The sequence below is a fragment of the Nipponia nippon genome, unplaced genomic scaffold (assembly GCF_047370975.1).
Source record: "Nipponia nippon isolate SJK-2023a ecotype South Korea unplaced genomic scaffold, ASM4737097v1 scaffold_16, whole genome shotgun sequence".
NCBI lineage: Eukaryota > Metazoa > Chordata > Aves > Pelecaniformes > Threskiornithidae > Nipponia > Nipponia nippon.
Window position 1 is genome coordinate 11,417,780 of NW_028262332.1, and position 20,818 is coordinate 11,438,597.

General features: G+C 38.9%; 1 protein-coding gene across 5 annotated transcripts in view; it reads right to left on the reverse strand.

The window, feature by feature from the left end:
• DENND1A (DENN domain containing 1A) overlaps positions 1 to 20,818 on the reverse strand; it is a 217,702-nt gene that overhangs the window by 110,300 nt on the left and 86,584 nt on the right. For all 5 annotated transcript variants that reach the window (XM_087752734.1, XM_087752732.1, XM_087752731.1 and 2 more), the window contains exons 6-9: positions 13,279 to 13,348; positions 12,058 to 12,138; positions 9,814 to 9,867; positions 3,001 to 3,111 (exon numbers count right to left, since the gene is read on the reverse strand). In XM_087752734.1, coding sequence (XP_087608860.1) covers positions 3,001 to 3,111; positions 9,814 to 9,867; positions 12,058 to 12,138; positions 13,279 to 13,348 — 316 coding nt within the window. The remainder of the gene's footprint in view (positions 1 to 3,000; positions 3,112 to 9,813; positions 9,868 to 12,057; positions 12,139 to 13,278; positions 13,349 to 20,818) is intronic.

Genomic DNA, 20,818 nt, shown 5'->3' on the forward strand with positions numbered 1-20,818 from the left:
CCACCTTTTGAGTGTTTCTAAGGTCATTTTTCTGCATTACTCAGGGCTAAAAATAAAGCAGAAAGCTTAAGACTGAGCTACATAAGAATTAAGCAGTGAAAGCAGGGCTGTTGCACAGGCTGCGTACGAAGGTCAAGGCCTATGCTGGCAGGTTATAGGGACAGCAACAGAGCTCTTGGGAAGGAAGAGCTTGTACATTTAAAACAGTAGTTGTAAGACTGCTGTAGAACAAGAACCGTGCAAGCTCTTAGCCATGTTGCATCACAAGGACATTTGGTGAACGGTATTAATCATACGTTGTCTTTTCCTAAGGACCACCGTTTCCTTCTCCTCAGAGCCCTGAGGCATGTCGGAAACCAAGCAGGGAATCAGAGGTTGTGTGTCGGAGCTTTCCATGGCACGGAAGAAGCGACACGGCAAGCTCTCAGCTCCCAGGAACAAAAGAGTATCCGTGTCAGAATGGTCATTTTTGCTATGGACTAACACTGTAATAACAGAAACATTACGTAAAGAAATTCACCCCAGTGTGATGGAGCCAAACAGAAACACCACAGAACTTCACAGGTTGAAGTCTTTTAAGAGTCCTCAGGCTTCATGTAAGCCACCGTTCTAAAGTGAGCGACAACCTGCTGCTGCCCTTACCACAAGCGGTTAACACACCTCGTTGAGGCAGGGCTGCACCACAAGTTCTGATGGCAGGGAGACCACCGGCTGCAAGGACAGCTCTTCTCTCCTTTTGCAACAGCATGCTCTCACCAGCAGGTGGTCTTTCGCCAAGCACAAGGGTTTTTATGCATTTTGGTTCATATTTGGCTTGTCATGAGTAGTTAGATCACAGAATACGTAAAGAAATTTAACAGGAAGAATTGCTTTAACGTTTGGAGAAATTATTTGAGTTTCCTTTTGTAGGAAAAAAGAAAAAAATCCAAGAAAACAGCAATAAATCTTCCATAGGTTCAGTACACACGGTTTATAAAATATCTAATCAACACAGCCTCATTCAGTTACCTCTAAATCTTATTCAACTCAACTATATTAAGGATATTTCAAATCAAAATTTGAATTTGATATGATGTATTATAACACAGAATTCATTCCACCGTAAAAGACTTTCTATCCAGCACTGTTTAATTCTCTCCCTCTTACCTGATATTAAATTTAAGCCTTAAGTATGAAGTGTGCCATGTCGCAAAGTTAAAAGAAATTAACTGCAAATAGGTCCCTTCCACTTTTTTCCTTAAAAAACTAAAAAATAAAAACAAAGGAGCCAATCCCCCTCACCACCACCCCACCCTCACTTTACTTTGAGAATTCGCAGTTTGGTACGTTTCCAGTTACGAGGTCTTGGCTTCCGCTGAGCACAGTTTGAAATAAAATAATGCAGCTTGTTCCTACTGCTGGAACACGCAGAGCAGAGCGTGCAGGCAAGGAATCGCTGGCTCCGGCCCAACGCTTCAAACCTGTCTTACACTGTCACTCCAATCTTGGAGCAGTTTATATATAAAGTTGTAAGATAAGAACACACAGTATGAATACCCCTCCCTACCGAAGAACCAGACATGCTTTTATCTTGGACAGAGGCAAAAGGAAGAGAAATAGCAGAAAGATAGGAAAGAAAACACAACCCTACTTGTGAAATGGCTCATTAAGGAAGGCAAAGTGACAGGTAAGTAATTCTTCTTCCCAGGCTCTGTCACAAAGGAAGAGATTAAACCAACCAACCACACAAGTTTCGAAATGCTTTGGATAGCCTTTCTCTTCTGTCCTCCTCTCTGATAATTTTCTATTCTTTTCATTCTTTAGGTTTCTCAAATAAACACCTCTCTCTTTCATTTTATGCAATTACCAGGCCTGGAGGTATTTTTGCTCATTTTAGTAGGGAGGACACAGAACACTTGGCAGATATAAAAGTTACGATTTTACAAGTTTTCTATGATATTAAACTTTATAATACTTAAATTCTTTTGGTTAAATGTGGGATTGATTGTAAACAGATAATAATTATTAATAGGTTGCAGAGATTATTCTAACTCTCCTAGGCTCACTTACCTTTCAAAACGATACTGTAATAGTTATTCTGAGATTAAGTATGAAGTCTTACTGTCTCTCCTTTTTCTGCCCTGTATCCACAGACCATTCTCACATGATTTTATGCACGTAAGATCAGCCTTCCATAGTATTTACAATTCCATGACAGTTTTAATCGCAAACAGAACGTAGGTCATGGTCATACAGTAAGAGACTAGTTAATACCACACAAAATGGAAATGGAAGCTTGTCTTTTAGAAAGGATCACTCAAGTACTTAGTCCACCCACTAGAAAGCAAAATTAGTTAAACCATCTTATGCTCATCGTTCATAAAGGAAAGCAATCAATACCCATTTACAGAGCAAACAGAATGAAAACTTAACATTTTCTTTTATAAAGAAAATCACAATCTTATTGACTGATAGACCTTGAAATGCATAACACAAAACTTAGAACTAAATCAAGCTGTGTGCTTGTTTTGATGCCCAGCCATTTTTAGAAGAGAGTACTCTAGAGTATTCAGTGGCTTTCATCTCTCAGACCCTTGATGGAGCCTAAGTAGCATTACGGCTACACCTTATCAAACAAAACTGCAAAAATGCGGATTGTCAATGGGTTTTAGCCCCCTCCTTTGGTCCGTCCAGAGAAGGTCACTGGAACATCCATTTGACAGTATCATTTATCTTTTTTTTTTTTCCCTGTCAAGTAAATTATGAAAAAGGGACTTCACTACGGCATAAATGTTTGTACACTTATGTACCAAACAACCCCAAGAATTCCTGTATCCGAAAAACCCTTTTTCATTTGAACATTAGCGGCCAACCAAAGTTCAGCAAAATCAGCACAGAGAACCACAGAATTAAGTTGAGGTTGGAAAGGGGATTTAGAGATCATCAGATCATTTCCTATATATGACTATCATTTTAAAAAAAGTACTGTGAATAGATGAAATTATTCTGCATTTTACTTACAGTGCTCAGCTTACTACAACAAATGAGGATGCGGCGTTCATACAGCATACTGGCATAGAGATGCAGCATGTTGTTGACATCAACTGCTACAAAATACTCTGTCAGATTTCTCTGGGAAGAGAGAAAATAATTTTTGATTCATGATATTACAAAAACAAGTGTCTTAACAACAAGACCCCCCAGATTTCATCCTCCTATTATGCACATCCAGTACGTGGCTTAACAAAAGAAAGCAGCATGTCATCTTATGTCAGACTACTTTTTAATTGCAATATCTTTCCCCTCACTTTTGGAGAGTAGGTCTTGGAATAATAAAATTGATGACGTATCACATACAGCTTCTTAAATACAAGATACTTCTCTGAGAAAAAAATACATTCTGTCACTTTTATGGAAACTTCAAAGCTGCCTGACAAGTACCAAAAAACTTGCACAACCCAACAACAAAACCAGTTTTTTTAGTGGACAATTCGAATATCACAAATTTGAATGTAAGCTCAGTCTATGCTAGAACAATTCAGATAATTAGAAATCCAGCTGGGCATTTAACACACAAGCTAAAAACAGTTCGGCGAGTTGTCTGAACTCCTCACTTCGCGCACTCAGACACGCTGCCCTTGGTGGAAGACAGAAAGCGCTTCCCCGGGGGGCCGGGGGAGCTGGGCACGGAGACCGAGAGGGCTCGCTCTCTGAAACGTTCAGTGGCTGCCAATCTCTGATGAAGAGGCAGCATTCAAACATCCAGTTTTACTTGAGTGATCAGTATGTTTATATAGTATATAGAAAATTAATTGCAGCAGAATATCGTAAGCAAAGCACATTTGCAATCTGCCTTTAAAGTACAGACAGAAAGACCAAGACACAAGCAAGCACCACCACCGAGACTTTACATATGCACTTCCTAGGCAACACGGGTTTCTTCTTTGCTTTTGCTGCTCAGAATATTAAAAAGTACCTATGTAAAAATTATTGTAAATAACTGAAATTCAAAAAAGAAAACAGAGCAAGCTACACAAGAGGATAGGGCCACTGCATCCCCACATCATCCCATCAGCCAGCAATATTATCCATTCTTCAGTACCGATGTAATTGCCCCGTGCACATGCTGGAGTGGCATGAATCATGCATCATTTATTAAATAATTAAGATGTCTTCTAATAAACAGCAGAACGTGATCCTAAGATCTTTACTCTCAAAACTAGAAAGCCACCATGTAGGTAACTTGATCAAAATGTATTATGTTATGAGGGGCTTCTACAGTGCAAGGCAAACAAAAAAGGATTTTTGTTTGTAGAGGATATTTTCACTTCTTAAAACACAAAAATTTAAAAAAACGGGGGTGGTGGAGGAAAAGGTAATACATCCAAAAAAAAGCTGAATTAGGGAATTTGTTTCCAAATAGCTTCTTACAGATATGAAAGAGTCGCTATATGATAAAAACAGTCTTATACAAAAAGCACATGAGAGCAAAATTAGATTAGTCATGAATTCAAGTGCAATCTTAATCATCGTTAAATAAAAAAGTGCAGAAAAGCAAAAAGCAAATATGATTTAGAAACTTAAAGAAGCTCAACAAAGCCTATTAGCACTTTTGACAGATCCAAAGATAACTCTAAAACCACCAATACTTGGCCTGAGAAGTCTGCCAAGATGCTTCATACTGTGCAAAAATATGTTCCACAGCTTGCCATCCAAACACAAAGAACCAAGGAAAAATTAAGCATTGTATTTGGAAGACTTTTGTACCAGTATCTAGATAGATAAAAACTAAGCTCATTATGGTTAGCTTCAAACATGTTAATATGAAACAAGCATTCAGGTCTTTGTTACAGAAAAGCTGTAGCCACAGACAGGTATATTCAAAGAAGGAAAAAAAAAAGCCAACACATTTTGCCAAAAACCTATTAAACTATCATGTACTTTTTCTGTATTTCTCATCCCATCTGTGCTGATTAGCATGATATTTTTGTCTAAACATAAGCTGTCTTCTCTACGGCTCTTCTTCCCCCTCTCACCCATCTTTCCACGACGCCAAAACACAGCGCATGACGACACAATTACTGCAAATAGTGCGAATTAAAAGAATTTTTAAGTAGCACTGAGCTCCCTTTGATGCCACCCAAATTAGGGGCATGGCAAAAGGAGCACGTAATCCCTGCATTCCGCCTGCAGAGGTAGGTATGTGTGTGCGCGGGTGTGTTTATAAGACAACAGTACCCACTAGTGAGAGGAATATAGACATGGGGACTTGATTTGCAATTCTTCTTTCCTCAAGTTTATTGTAGCGAAATACTGGCTTTGACACACAAATGTACCTTCAGCTGGAAAGATTTGTAAGGTTTTAGTCTTCTCTGCTCTCAGAAATTTGCCAATGACACCTGCGAAGCATGTGGGCTGTATGGTAATGTATTGATACTAAGGAAATTCACGTGTTAGCTCTAAGTTTTATTTATAAGAAAGCTGTCATCTTTGAAGATGAAATTGGGAGTTACACATGTATTTTGAAAGACATGTCTCGTAAGTGACAAAACCATGAATGAGTTAAATAAATACAAGTGAAAGCGTTCCAATTTGCAGTATAATTGTTGTGTATTTTGTTTCCTAGGATTTAAACCTTTCTTGAGAGAGTAAAAAGTGGGATTTTCAAAATAAAATATGGGAACAGGTATCCCCGCTCCTCTCAAAACCGAGTGCTACAAAATTCCCTTATGCTCCTTTGAAAGTTCATTCCTAGATCAATCATCCATTTGATCATTTGCTATCTAAATCAGTAAATGCATATACACGCTAACTTTTGAGATTAAAAAAAAATATTCATGTACTTCTCTTCCTCCATCATCTAATGAAGAATTTCTCACCGAAGGAACAAAGCAATGAGCTGTCTCCTCTGCAAAGAGTGAAGCTCAAACATAGTAATATGGATTATAGTTCACTTATTTTAGTCTGCTCTTGAACAGCTTCATTTACAAGCCTTCAGCAAATTTCCTGTTAGAACAGGTCAATAGAATTGAGTCAGGTTTCCTTCTCCATCCTCCTATTGGAAATCCCTAATCTTATTTAGAAGTTTGTTTTCTTTGAAATATCACACATTCAAAATCTAACACGGGCTAGGTAATCTGGTGTGCAGCTAACACTCTTTTATAATGCCATGCTGCTGTTTAGGAGACCAAAATAATGACAACGATACACTTCATCAAATGGTATAAATATAGAAATAAAAGGCGGGGGGGGGGGGCCACAGGATTTTAAGAAAAACAGGTAGCGAAAGACATACGTTATAACGAGTGAAAAAATCAGGCATTTTGAAATACAGGACTGAATGATACAAAAATACACCAGAACATCATCACCCAGAAAAGGTCATGATTTCAGACTGCTAACTTACCGGGTATTTCTGAAACACAACAGATACTACCAGGAAATTTACAGTCTTGCACTGTGTTTCCCGCAAAGAACGCAATTTACTTCTGAAGTCACAATGCACGTACAAGTCTTTCACATAACTTGAATCTTTTGGAAAAGTGAATGCTTAGCTGTGACATAGAAGTGTCCATGCTAAATGTTTTCGTGACTCATTAAACATATTGATCTGACACAAAGTCAAATAATTCCAAGAAGTTTGTTAACATTCCAAACAGAGTTCTGTGCAGCTCTCCATTAATCATTACCTACAACTTCAAAGTTTGGCGCTACTGAAACTTTCGCTAATATGGCTTTTAAAGTGTAATTACTGATAAGATATGTAGAAGTTTGAATAAATCAGATCAATTGATTAAAATCCATGAAGATTTATGCTTATTTAATGTCCTTGTATTATTCTTTAATATGCTCCAATTCTACACGGAAGTTGCATTAACAGACAGATAAAATCCTCATAACTAATTACACAACACTCATTAGAAAAAATAAACAAAAGAAATGCCTGAGAAATAGAAGACAGTCAACTGCCACAACAGTTAGACCAATGGATTTGATTGTTAATATTTTTCTTTCTCACAACGAGCCCTACCTTTTTAAATTTGGGTGTATATATATATCTAAAAGGGCGTACATATTTGTTAGCTGAATGAAACGTTCTTCCCCACTGCAAGGAGTCCATCCCTCACAGGGACACCACAGCACAGGATACCTGCATCGCCACAGCCGCCTTCCCTCTGAGGCACGTCAGCACCACTCCGTGATTCAAAGAGGATGCTTTTCAGCATCCCATGGCACTCCCTCCCATGAATGCTGAGCCTTCAGCTTTCAAAGGGTTTCCAACTCCTCCTGGCTCAAGGCCTCTGCTTTTATAACAGCCTTTGATTCATGAGCATTCATCATGTCTCCCGCTCAAATGTTTTGGGAAGCCGACTCATACCATTAATATAAAGCGAACATCACCAGCAGACACAACCAGAGCGCAAGTACAGCTATGCTTCCCGAAGCCTTTGCTTTGCAGTGTGTTAAGCGGTTCCATATCAGTTAAAGCAGGCCCAAGGCAGATGATCTACTTTTAATCCCTGCCACTGGTTTCTTACCATTACTAGCTCATTTCTCTCTGCCCTCCAATTTGCCAGCCTGTAAAATGGAAATAAACTTCCTTCCTTGCTCTCCAGGTGATTTGAGTCTTATCAAACAAACATTGTTAAAGTTTGAGATGATTAGCATAAAAGAGATTAGCATAAAATATAACGAACAAGTAACTGGCTTATGTCTGGATTAGGGCAGAACACATTCCAGATTGATAGCTAGTTCAGATTCAGGAACTGACTCTTGAATTGCTCCTAATGTATCATATTTCTACAAAAATAAAGCACCTTAGAGGAAAAAGCAAATCTATTAAATTTACTGACAGGATACATGTCTACGAAAAGTCTACAACACAGAAAAGCTAGCAACTCTGTTGTTAAACAGAAACAAAAAGCTCCAAATCTTATCTGCTATACCAATCATCCACAAACGAGATTAAATGTCCTGATGATTCCCTTTTCTTTCTTTCTTTCATGCCATAAACTGAGGTATATGGTGCTAAGGCAGACCACAAAATGTTTGAGAAAGAAAACTGAGACGTCAGGCATAGAAACTTGGCTAAGAGACATAGCAGGAGCGTATCAGAGAGCATTTAAGAGAAGCAAATGCCAGCATTGCCATCCCACAGACCTATCATCTGGCTAGAAACCTGAGGCAAGCTGAAACACATACAAGACAACTTCAGGAGGCTTAAAAAGTCTCCGAAAAAGCGGCCCTAAAGAAACGAGGTATGCTTGATGTTTTCAGAAAGCCATCTAACAGACAGATCATTTTTACCGGTCTCTTATGTCACTCTTTCAGAAGGGTCTCGCTGTACAATTAGCAGATCTGCTTTTTTCTGCCCATATCAATCTGTCCATTAGTACTTTACCCTTAATACATTTCAGCTTTTAATCACAAATGCAGACTGTCAACTCTTGAACGCTACTGTGTAAATATGATACAGAAGGAAGATGTTACCACAAAGAAAAGAATGACCTCCTGAGCAACTACAGCTAATAACATACCTTTAAAGCAAAGAGCCTAGATGTTACAAAATGCTTTAAGTAATCCTTACTTAATATACATATATATATGTTATCTGAATTCTGACAGCATCTTAAAGAACAAGGCAAGTTAATACCAAAGTGGTATTTGATCTTTCTTAATACTAGCAATATGGACATTTGAAACATCGAACTCTTTCACTGAAGATACTGAGTATCAAGATTATATCCTTGGCTTGACTAATAAGTAGCCATAACGCTTTAATAAATAAAACCAACATATTGTATTGAAATATTTTTTCAAATAAAATTCATTTCAAACCAGCATGTTCTCTCTCCAGCAGGTCCCAACAATTCCTTCCCAAGTTTAGTTTTTAGTTTCAGTTCCATACTGCACTCCAAGTCTCATGCCTCAAGAAACCCAACAGCACCATGTAACCAGGGTGACGTCAGCAAGGGGGGGTGAAACACTAATCTCGATGCAGAAGAAAAAAATTGCTTCTTCAGTTGTGAAATTAAGTTTCTTTTAAAACAGCAGTTCTTTGGAACTTATGAGAAGCAGACTCTGATTCAAGTTAGCTACAAAGGTGAAATACCTCAACAGATTCTTGTCTTCTTTTTGATTTAAATTGAAGTCTCGGTAAAGTAGATGAAAATCCTTTCTATCGTAATCCTGCATTTTTATGTAAAGGATGACCCTTGTAGTACTCACTCAAATGGCAATCGCAAAACTGCCTTGAGATTACTTTCAAGAATTTTTCATAGGCTTATTGCAGTGAGCGAATTTTCACACAAATTAACTCCAGCGTTGGTCTCTGAAATGCCACCCTACTGTTACATGCAGTTACCAAATCACTCTTCTTTCCCAGTTTTGAGTAGGCTAAAACTATAGATGTGTATTTTAAATTTCCTCACTTACTAGAACCAAGAAATCATGGAATGTTAACAGTAAGTAGCAACAGAGTGGTGATAATAATAAAAGCTTTACATTTTTAAAATAACCATCTTGACTTATAGCTCGAGATAATTATGCTGTCAATTTCCTGTTCATTTGGTATCTTTTCTTAATTAAATGGCAAACATTAAATTCTACTGTTATGTTGTACTTCAAAAGGCCTGTTACTCCCATCCTTCTCTAGTTAGCAACACGTTTTCCATCCAAGACTTATTATAAATTAACGCCCTAAAGTTTACTTCAACATCTAGCAATATTTTACAGAGTATAATCTATTATTATGCCAGAGGTAACAATTGTTATCTATTTTGCTGCTGACATTAAACAGAAATGGTAAAGCGCACAGTCCTCTAGAGTACTCACATTTTCAGGTATACTAGGAAGCTCTCTGATGTCAGGCACAGTAAAGTAAGAATGCTAAAAGAAAGAGCAAATATTGATTATTTCAATATTGTCAAAAGCAATCTAAATTTATTGCTTGGTATTAGTAACAGCAGTAACAGAGGTTGCTCAGCTAAGTAAAAATGACAGAACATTTGTTACCAGCTACCAGTATGACTTCTTTGTCGTGGATTTCAAAAGCTGGATTCTCAGATCACACATGCAATATGAAATGCATTAAGATAGAAAGTATCAAATGCTCCTGAAAAGCTATATTACATTTTTTTGTTCTTCAGAGACACTGATACAGACAGACTCACACAATGTATGACACATGCCAAGGAAGCTCCAGGGCCGTCTATAATTCAAGCCACCTTTCCACAGCCCACCGCGGGTTGCATGTTGGCCTACCGGAAACAGCAGCGAGCAGGTCCTTTTCTGACTTCCAGCATCAGCTCGTTTCATTCAAGACCAGGGTGAAGTTAGGGAAAGTTACTGAGAAATGCTTCCTAAATTTTTACGCCTACTTACCTGGAAAATATTTCTAAAGTTCTAGGTCACTTTTATACACCTTAAAAAATGCATTTTGAAAGACTATATTGGTCTCGCAATTTCATAATCCATTATACTGTTAAATTTTTTTAATTGTCCGCATTCTACAAAACCAGGTTCACTCTACTTCCCAATCTGAGCATGCATGACTTGCATGCTTCTTGGTGAGGGCTTTGGGAAAGGAAAGGAGAGAATGCAACTAAACTGCTTTTGTAAATCAATGTTGTATACAATTTGTATTATTTTTAAGACTCTCACAATTTGTCTTAGGGCTACTTATTAATTACTTGCTGAAGCTTTAAAGGCTGTTATATTCTTGGCATAGTTCCACAACTGGCACGATTTTCTTGTATATATATCTCAGACATTTCAGCGCTTCATGAACAGTCTATAACCCGAAATAGCAAGCGGGTGTAAGAGCTACACTGAATATAGACACTAAATGTATAAAAAAATTTTGCTTTTTGATATATCACTATTTTAGTTTGGTTGAAAAGATGCAATGCAAAGATACAGGAATAGTATACGCAACTATATCACATATAGGAACCTCACCCCAACCCCAAAATAGGCTTGTAAACAGCCAAAAGAAAACGCGTAAAGACGCCACAGCTAACAGTCCCTTGGCTGTTATATCCTTTCTTGCTTCATCGCCCATGAAATGTCTGAGACAAGGGGAGACCGGCAGCATTCCTTGAAACCACTGGTATGAAAAAACTGAAATATCCCAACTGATCGTTGCCTTTTGAGACAGCTCGTCCCCTTAAACAGAAACGCTGTTCATAAAAGAGCTAGCCTCAAGAGGACTGGGACTTGGCTGCTGCCAGCTGGTGACCTAGCAAGGCCAAACAACTGTTACCTGTCGACTGACATTACAGGGCGAAGTGATGAGAGTAAGCTGCTTGTTGCCAAAAAGTACTTTAGAAGAAGGAGTAAAGGAAATGAGAGGGAGAGGAGAACCGTGGCTGCACACACCACTAGTTTCCATGTGAACTCTAAATGACTAATTGGCAACTGCAGCAACGTGCATCTGAAGTGTTTTTTCACTACAGCCTGGAACACAAGGTTGTTCTGCAAAAATTAATTTGAAGACAAAAACCCCAAAAGACTAAATTAAAAATACAATCCCATCAATAAAATCCCACATTTATTCTTTCAGCGTGCTTTGATTAATTTTCTCACAAGATATAAAAATGAACTAAATCTTTTTTTGTGTGAGTTTTTTTTCTTAGGGGGAGGAAGAAGAGAAGGAATCCAAAAACGTGATAAACAGTTAATACTCAAAACGCTGCTCTGACAGGTACATGGCTGTTTGCTCTCCAGTCCTGTCCCCCTTGCAAGATCTACGGGTTCGGCAGAAGTGTGGGCAATAAATGTCATGCTGCTGCTCTGTGACCTCTCGCAGGTCACAGACGAGAGGGTGAGACGTTTCCATGGGGAATACACACAATCTTCCTCCAATCAAAGAACAGCATTTCAAAGACATTTGAGGTTAAGGAAAGGGAAACAGAGGGCCCCAAATGTGAAAAGGGGAATTTCACAGCTCTGTGTCCTCACAGGAAAACAACATCTGTGTACCGAGTTCCAAAAAGGAGACTTGCTTTTGACATTCCTCTATTATGATATGTAATGGAAATTAAACACCATAGCTTACATCTCTCCCACTTCACTTACCACTCCAAGATGAACAGAGGCTCCTGGCTCAGGGATGGGAAGTTTGTGAAATGTTTCGAGGAGCTCACTCCTTTGACTATCCTGAAATAAGAAGGGGGGGGGGGAAGCAATACTAAGTAGGCATTGCTATAACAAGCTAAACTCCGAGACGAAAGGGCAATGTTTGTGGAACTGGGGGCTTAGAGAACTTGCAAGTGTAAAGAAAAATGTGAAAACAGATTTATACATTAGACTGTGAACAGAAATAAATGTAATTTCCTCTGACAGCTGGGTTTTATAACATGGTTTTTTTACAATTTTTTTTCATATGCATTTCTACCTATTTCTGCAATGTACTGAGTCACCAGCCTATGCACTACATAGTTACTCAGCTCAGAGCAAGCCAGTTTTCATGGCAAGCTCTTTATAACAACTCACTAGCTTAGGGTAAAGACAAATATTTAATCCATCTAGAGGGAGATGTGATCCTAAGTGCTTCTACCTCAAATGTGAATGATTCTGACAAATGCGAAATACAATTTATTACCACAAAATGGTAATAAATCAAAGCAGCAACCTAACTAGGAAGATTATACGTATAATATTTTAAATATCTGAAACTGGGCTAGGTGTTGCAACCACATCTATCGTTTCTCTGTATCATGAATTATCATATATAAACCTAGAAGCAAATTTTAATGGCTTAGTTCATAATTTCTTACTGTCTCAAGACTGATTTTTACTTTGTTTTGCTTTAAAAGCAAAACAGCACCTGAAGGGCCTAGGCTAGATGATGCTATGTGGGTAAGCATTTCGCATCAGTAAGCTTAGTTCTACACTTACTTTACACGACAAGTCAACTTGGATAAGACATCTGTCAAAGATTCACGAAACACTGCAATACGGGAATTGCATGGATGTGCTGCACACAGTTCAGGTCATCAAAAAGTCTGCACAGTATGGGTGACTGCAGGGAAACCATTAGCTTCTGCTGGGTCCACAGTCACATTCTTGGACTTTATCTTTCCCCCAAAATAATTTAAAAGCATATTTATTTTTCAAAGGCACTTGCCAAGCTTTCAGCTTGTCTGAATATGATCTTCTACATTACTGCATCATACAGATTAATAATTCACATGGTCATCTCTGATATAAGCACTTCTTAAAACAGCTTGTTTTCATCCTCTCTCCCTCGTTTGATATTGGGGCAGGGAAAAGAAGGGTTAGTACTTAGAACAGTACCTGTCCTTTTGCTGAATAATCTGCCAAGACATTGAGCAGCTTATAAAAGACTTCAAACCATGGGAGGTAACTAAAAAAAAAAGAAAGAGAGAGCATACATTTAACTTGGTAAATCTCAGTTAATAAATGCAAGATTGCTGGCCATGACTATACAGATGCATCCTAACAACAGCCTCCACTGGTCACGACACTTTACAACTATCTGTTAGGAAAGCCACATCAGACCTTCCACTTGAAGGAGGATGCTGCCAGAAGGTTGAAGCACCCCTTCCCTTTGAGGGCTGAGCTCCAGTATTTACTCCCCAGCCTTCCCAGCCGCCTGTGGGCACTACCCATCCAACGCGGCACTAGCGGTAAAGAAACGCGGGCCTCGGGCAGGCCAGGGCTGGGAGCTCCCCGTCCTTCTCACCCTGGACATAGCACACACAGCCCGATGGAAGTTTTGAACCTGCAAGATAAATGTACACTAATGTATCTATGTTCATGTATGGTGGAACATTTTTAATCGCATTTCCCAAAGTATATGTTAAATAACCAGTCTTCTGCACAGCTGCTGAGGGCCCTCGTAAACTGCGGACAGACAGCTGGTTTGGTTTTGAATCCTGATACAACTGGATTTTTTAAACTCCATAACCAATATCTCAGTTTTTAACTGTTGTCAAATCTTATCCACATCCTATGTCACCGTATTTAGCCCAGCCCTTCGTTCGGTCAAATAGAAACTTTACCTTTAGTAAATTTGTGCTCAACTTACGAAAGAAATAAAGAAACAAAATTAAAGGACAAACATGCAGAAAAATCACATCTTTTTCATTTACATTACATTTCCATTCCGTAAAATAAGACAGACGGCTAAGATGTTACTTTTCACTACAGTATGCTTTGGTACGATTTTGTGCCTACTTTCATGACATAGTTCTTTATTTCAATTCTTTTTTAAATACAGGCAAGGAATTTCCCCTCAGCTGCAGCGAATAGGAAAGCAAGTTTGTGTGACGCACAAACGGATTCTTCTTTTAATCACAGATGCTTTCTGGAGCAAATGGATTCTATTTTGATACAGTTAGACAGGATTTAAAGTTTTTATAAAATATGACTACATCCTGACAACTATAAAGAATTGAGTTCCTAACTGTACAGCTTTCAGTAATAAATGAAGTGAGAAGCTATATATGAGACAGATAAAGCAAATGGCACTCCATCATTAACATTTGTTTGAAGCCTGCAAACGCTACTGTAAAATGTAAGTAGCTTATCAAAATACACTGATTAGCAACTTAACTTTTCATGTTATATGACAGTATTATCATTTAAATTAATATGCTCTAAGCATCTTTACAAACTATGTATTAGAATAGAGCAGAAAGACAGACAATTACCACTTTAAACAGCATTTAAGTTTGGCATTATATTGTAAACAGTCAAGAAGGATTAGTTAGCAGATAAGTTTCTTTCTTTCTGTTTAGTTAAATAAACTTCAGCAGAGTTAAAAGCCATTACAAGAGTACCAAGAAATCCTCTCAAAACATATCTGCTAAGTAGAGATTAAGAACCTGGTAAACAAATCCTTGCAAGGCATCTATCAAAGAGTTTGAAAAGACAGAAACCCAAGAAGGCAGAAAGCTCCTGACAGTATGAAACCAAAACGTATTCCAGGAAGGCATAGCTAAAGTTCTACTGAATTGCTCAGGGACCTTGCTGGAAAACTACGTTTACAGAATTAAAATGAGAATCTTTTAAAATATTATTGTGTTCATAATATACGTGTCAGTATAAAAGCACTAACCAACAGTGCGTTACCTCAGCCTCTAGTTTGCCAGCGCTGCCCTTCGCGTAGAGCCCCAGCGCCCGCGGGCGAGGGCAGACCAGGTTCTCGGCGCCGGCTGCAGCAAGGGGTGCGTGCACCCAACAGGGACGATGCTGAGCTCTGAAACCAAGGTCAGGTTGTGTTCTTTCTTCAAAGATTTACTTATCTGTCCTGTCGGGGGCCTGTTTGTTCACAGCTAAACCTTACATCACTACCGATTCAAAGGAATTTTCTTTATTACCGCAATACACCACACATCACAAATCTGTAGGTTCTATCCATGAGAATACGCTGTCCAAATCCAGTTCTAATTCTTTTGCTCAGCACCCAGAAAATAGCTTCTACGATTCTAATAGGAATAACCCAGATAAAGTCTCATACTCACACTATGTCAAAACATCGGCAAACCCTCCGTACAACAAAAGGGAAGGTAGAGCCCTAGTTCTGTTATACTTGCTCTCTCCTTCTCGGCTTTCCCTCTTCTCTTTACTATTATCTTATATTGAACTCCATTATTGTCCTTTGTTTAACACTAACTCTTCCTTATTTTAATCCATGTTTTCCAAATAACGGTTTAGCATCTCAGCATAACTGCTTCTTTTTCTTATTTTAAGGATAACGTTCCATTTTGAGGAGAGAAGCTTCACAGTTTTGAAGTTGAGGAAATTAGCTTATATTTGAAGCAGACCTCAACACAACACAACACCCAGGGATCTGTGTAGCTCTTGCCCAAGTGAGGCGCAAGACAAGATAAATCAAACCAACCCACCACAAAATTGCATAAATTCTGTAGACAATTTCACTTCAATTTTCACCTCCCTCCTTTGTCACTGCAGAATTCAGGATCTCTCTCATCCTGAAAGCTTTGGATATATTAGAAAACTAATTTATCCTGCCATCTTCAATAATTTTACTTCATCATTTATTCCATGTGTTTACTACTCTAGAGCGAAACAGTTCTGCTTTTGTTAGATCAAATTGTGACCAGGTGAAGTTGGGGGGGGGGGGGGGGGGGGGATCAAGAAATACAGTTATCTGAATTTGTTTCTAGATCTCTGGCAAAAGGAAAAAAGAAAAGATGCGGATTTTTTTCTTACAAAAAGCAAATCCTCAAGGCAGCCTTTAAACACTCCCTCCAAAGAAACGGAGGTTGAATTTATAACCAAAAACTTTCTGTACCACATGCAACTTAAGTAGCACAACTGGTAGCACTACTGAAGATTTATGGCTTATGACTTGCTCATATTTAATTTGTAACCAAACACTTCCCCTTCCTCTTAGCTACCTCAGAACTTTTGATTAACTCTTGTTTTCACAGGTCATAGGTTAAACAAAGGAAGGGAAGCGCTCCGGAGTGAAATTGCCCAGAGCACCACGGCACGGGAGCGCGTGCGCGCGCAGCCCCCTTCGAGCAACATCAAAAAAGCGACAGACTAGAGATTCTTCAAGGGAGTTGAAGTTCAAAGACTTCAATGAGCATAAATCAGATTGTGGGTGAAGAGTAAACAAAAATAAAAGGGCAATCTGAAGTTTTAGTTTTTTTAATTTTACACCATTTTCAGTTTCCTCACACATATATATACACACGTATAGTGACAGATTTGCCAGAAATCATGAGAATCAAATCAAAGCCTAATCAAATTAGGCTTCTTCAAGCTGAGAGATCGGTTTAGCACTCTGCTTTTCTCTCCCTCTGAACCTTCAGTGTGCGATGCAGCCTCAGTGCTGGAGACAGGCCAGCCTGACGGGAAACAAATATGAGCACAGGAAAACTGCTTATTATGCTCCATCAGGTCTGCACAAACTCTGCGGCACAAGTTGCACAGTACCTTATTCAGTAACTCATATGTCATCACCTTTTTAGTGCACTCCTTGAAAGTACAAAACATCATTAGTTACATGTGTCATAGCAATTAGGGTCAGTCAAACCGTTAAGACAACAGTGCTGCATTGCAGCTTGTAAATACAAATGTTTTCAAAATGCAGTGTTTAAAAAACAGTGGTGCAAAAACAACCGACAGGCGAGGCTGAGACAACGGCAAAGACAGAAAAAGAAGCAAATCAGCGTGATAATGAACCCCAGCCATCCCTGTGGGGAGGGTGTTTGCAGCTAGGAAGGGGTTCACCTTTGACGGAGTAGGCTTGCAACAAGAAGTAGAGCCCTTAGCGCTGACTGCCCGCCAGCTGAAGGGGACGGGGAAGGCAGGAGGATGCCGATGAGCGGTGCGCCCGCAGCTGCAAGAGGAACGGCTCGCCAGCCAGCGCTGCTCTCGCAAGTCCAATCTGTACTTCAAAAGTTACGCTGAACAGAAAATGTCATCACCCAATATTAGCTGCTGCGCAGATGAAAATGCTGTACTGCAGTCAATTTAGCTTTGAATTTTTCAACATATTAACCCACTCGTGCGCTTTAACATATGAAAGGAAAAAAACTATCACAGTAGCACGACTGAGGTCAACATTTTCTGACCTCTAGAAAGGACTGCAACCAAAATTGGAGAATATTAAGCTAGCCCTTTTGAAATAAAGCAACTGCATTTCTATGCACATATATATACCTGCGTACTCAGACAAACCCTGAGTGTATGCACGCATATGCGCGCATATTGTCAGTCCACAGCAAGAAGGGTGCAGTAAGAGATGACCCAACAGAACCTCCTTTAGTGATACTAAGTTGCCAACAGCAATGAAATTAGGCAGAAAAGTAGATTTCCAGGATCCTCCTACCCTCATTAAACACTTACTACAAAAGCTTTAAAAACAAAACAAAACAAAACAATTATTACCTTTTTTTTTTTTTTTTTTTTTTTTTTAGATTAACCAAAAAGAAATCCTCCCTCCAGTTGACTCACACCAGGGAACAGGGAACATTGGTTGACACTCACACTTCAAATTTAGCCAGGTCAAATAGTACCCACGGATATAAAGCAGAAAGGCCAAAATAGCACACCAGAAAATGATGCCTCACTTTAATCTGCTACTAGTCCAAGCCCTCTTCTAGCCTGTTTGACATGGGCAATTTTGGAAATAAAATTTCAGTATCTGCAGCCACAAACAGAAGTTAGCCTATGGCAAAAACTATACGAGGCGGCACTGCAGATTCCACTGCACTGCTCTGGTATCCAGTCCACCATCCAACAATCCAGTTTGGGATTTTAAAGGAAGGTAAACTTCCCCCTTTAAAAACACCTCAGCTTACTGAAAGATTTAAGGATCATGCTTCACAACATCCGTACAGTGCTTTGGCTACTGCCCTATGTAAAAGGAAGGGCTCACTGATAATGTTATGGGACTTCAAGCTGCCCAAACACGAGAGCTATTGTTTTATCTTCCTCAGAATACAATGATTAGCTTCCAGCAAACACAAAAGCCAAGGAAGTATATACAAAACCAAGACGATAGCTCTATTACAGTGATTGCCTGTATGTAAAGACATTCAGCTAATTTAGTCAAACGGAATCGTCCAACAGTAAATAAGAAAATGCAACAACTCTAAGAACAGCAAAGGGGAAATCTTTGAGCACCATATCTACGCTGGCATTCAGCTGATTTCTTTATCAAGTAAAAGATGCCTTCCTCAGGAAAAAACAGCTGGTTCTCATCCAGTTCTGAAGCATTACTAATGAACAGAGGCTTTGATAATAAATATACTTTCTTTGAAATGTGAAAATTTCACCATTATCATTTCTTTTGATATTTTTTGAGCGCTCATTAGAATGAAGGAGAGTCGTAAGTTATAGCATGTGCTACTCTAAATCACGGTACCTATCTCAGGAATACCACGTACGTCCAAGGTCAAGTGTAAAGAGAGGCTGGGCAACCAGGCAAACACGGTATGGAACTGGGAATTTGACTTACTGTTAGAAAGGTAGATCTCCAATGAAGTCAACTTAAAAAGGGAGAGATTTTCCAGTGTTAGGTGTAACAGACAACCGTGAAGGAAGAAGCAATAGCAAAATAACCAAAGTGTGGAGGAGCATTGTGAAAGCTGAACTCATCAAAATAAACTCCCATGGAACACTAAAGAGTTTGAATGTGTATTGAGAACTTCGGCAGCAAACACGCTACATGTTCCAGTGTAGCAGCAGCAAACCCCAGTGGCAAGGGGTACCTTTTAAAGTGATTTATGAGTATTTTCTAATTACCATAGCAACTGTTTATAAAACTAATTTTTAACATTGACAGCTCCAGCATTCAATTATACCGGTGTGCTGACACCATTAAAAAGCAAAGCAAAGACTTCTGGAAAGGTACCTGTAATACCTTTGGTTTCCTCGCAACCCTACAAAAGATAAATACCACCTTGGTTCACACAATTTCTACAAAGTACTAGAACAACTTCCAGTCTGTGTACAGGCGGAACTGCATTTTTGTGCATGCATCTTTGTCATTTGAAACTAATGAGACTGAGTAACTAGTCTAACACCAACATATTTAATGTCTCCTAGTAGACCGAGTTGTAAGCACACATAACTTTTAGTCCTTCCGTTCACACAGATCAGAAATGGAATTTTTAACATGTATTTATTTATAACACATACTATATATTGTGGTAACAGCATAACCAACTGCCATCTCCCTTGCAAAACAGAACAGTCATTTCCATTTTACAGATGGGCATACTTCTCTGTAGTGACAGGCTTACAAAATCCGTCTGTATTAGCCAGGATTGGAGTCGAGGAGTTCCTGAATCTTGACCTTTTGCTCAGTACAACAATCTACAGTGGCCTAGAATACCTAATTCGCTGAATAATGAGCTTCGCTCTTATATAAACTACAGTATGCATCATCACTAACTTCACTGGAAATACTCCCGATTGACAAAAGCGTCAGGAAGAGGAAATTCAGGCCACGTACTTCTTCTGCCAGCACGACTTGTGCACGTAACAATAAAACACACTGGTGTTTCAGTTCCTGGGCTCTCAACAATTAATTCAAAACACAAATGATCTGGTACTTAGTTATGGCAGTGAAATCACTACAAAGCCCGGCAGGTTCTTATGTGTCAAAGCGTTGGTCTAATGAGTGAAACACCTTTCCTTGCATGGTCACGCTCATGATGCAAGCAACTTGTGTCAACAGGTGTATGTACACCTCCTTCTTGATATCCACTCCAAGCAACATCACTGTTCCAAACTTGAAATCCTTAGGAAAGTAATGTGCCAGATCAAAATCTCAAGTAAGATTCAGCAAATTGAAAAAAGATGGGGTTTATTATTACTGTTATTATTACTACTATTATTAATTTCAGCGTATTGACCCAATGAACATTCCTGGTGAAGCAGAACATACGTTTTCTGACTCACGATCTTTGTCAATACCTGCAGGGCAAGTGACAGATCCTTGCATCTGGAACGCAGAAGGCATCTCTAGATAATCCCACCACCACCAAAAGATAAAACTCTGCAATTTATACTTAAAACAATACTGCTTCTTTCTGTCCTCCTGCACTTGGTAACTAATGATACTCCTCCCAGACAGCGTTATTCCTAGTGTTAGCAATCATATTCTATTTTAAGTTAATAATGGTGATTGCAGATTCTGATGATGAACTAAGTTATGTTTGCCAGTCACCATGCTCTTCGGTGGTTTTATGCAGACATAATCTTAAATAGCAAAAGCATCGCCACTAAAGCACTTTTTCCTTCCCTTCATTAAAGATGTGAATTTCCCTTTTTAATTATTTTTAAATTCCACCTTAATTTTTAATAGCTAAAACTAAGTTAAATGACT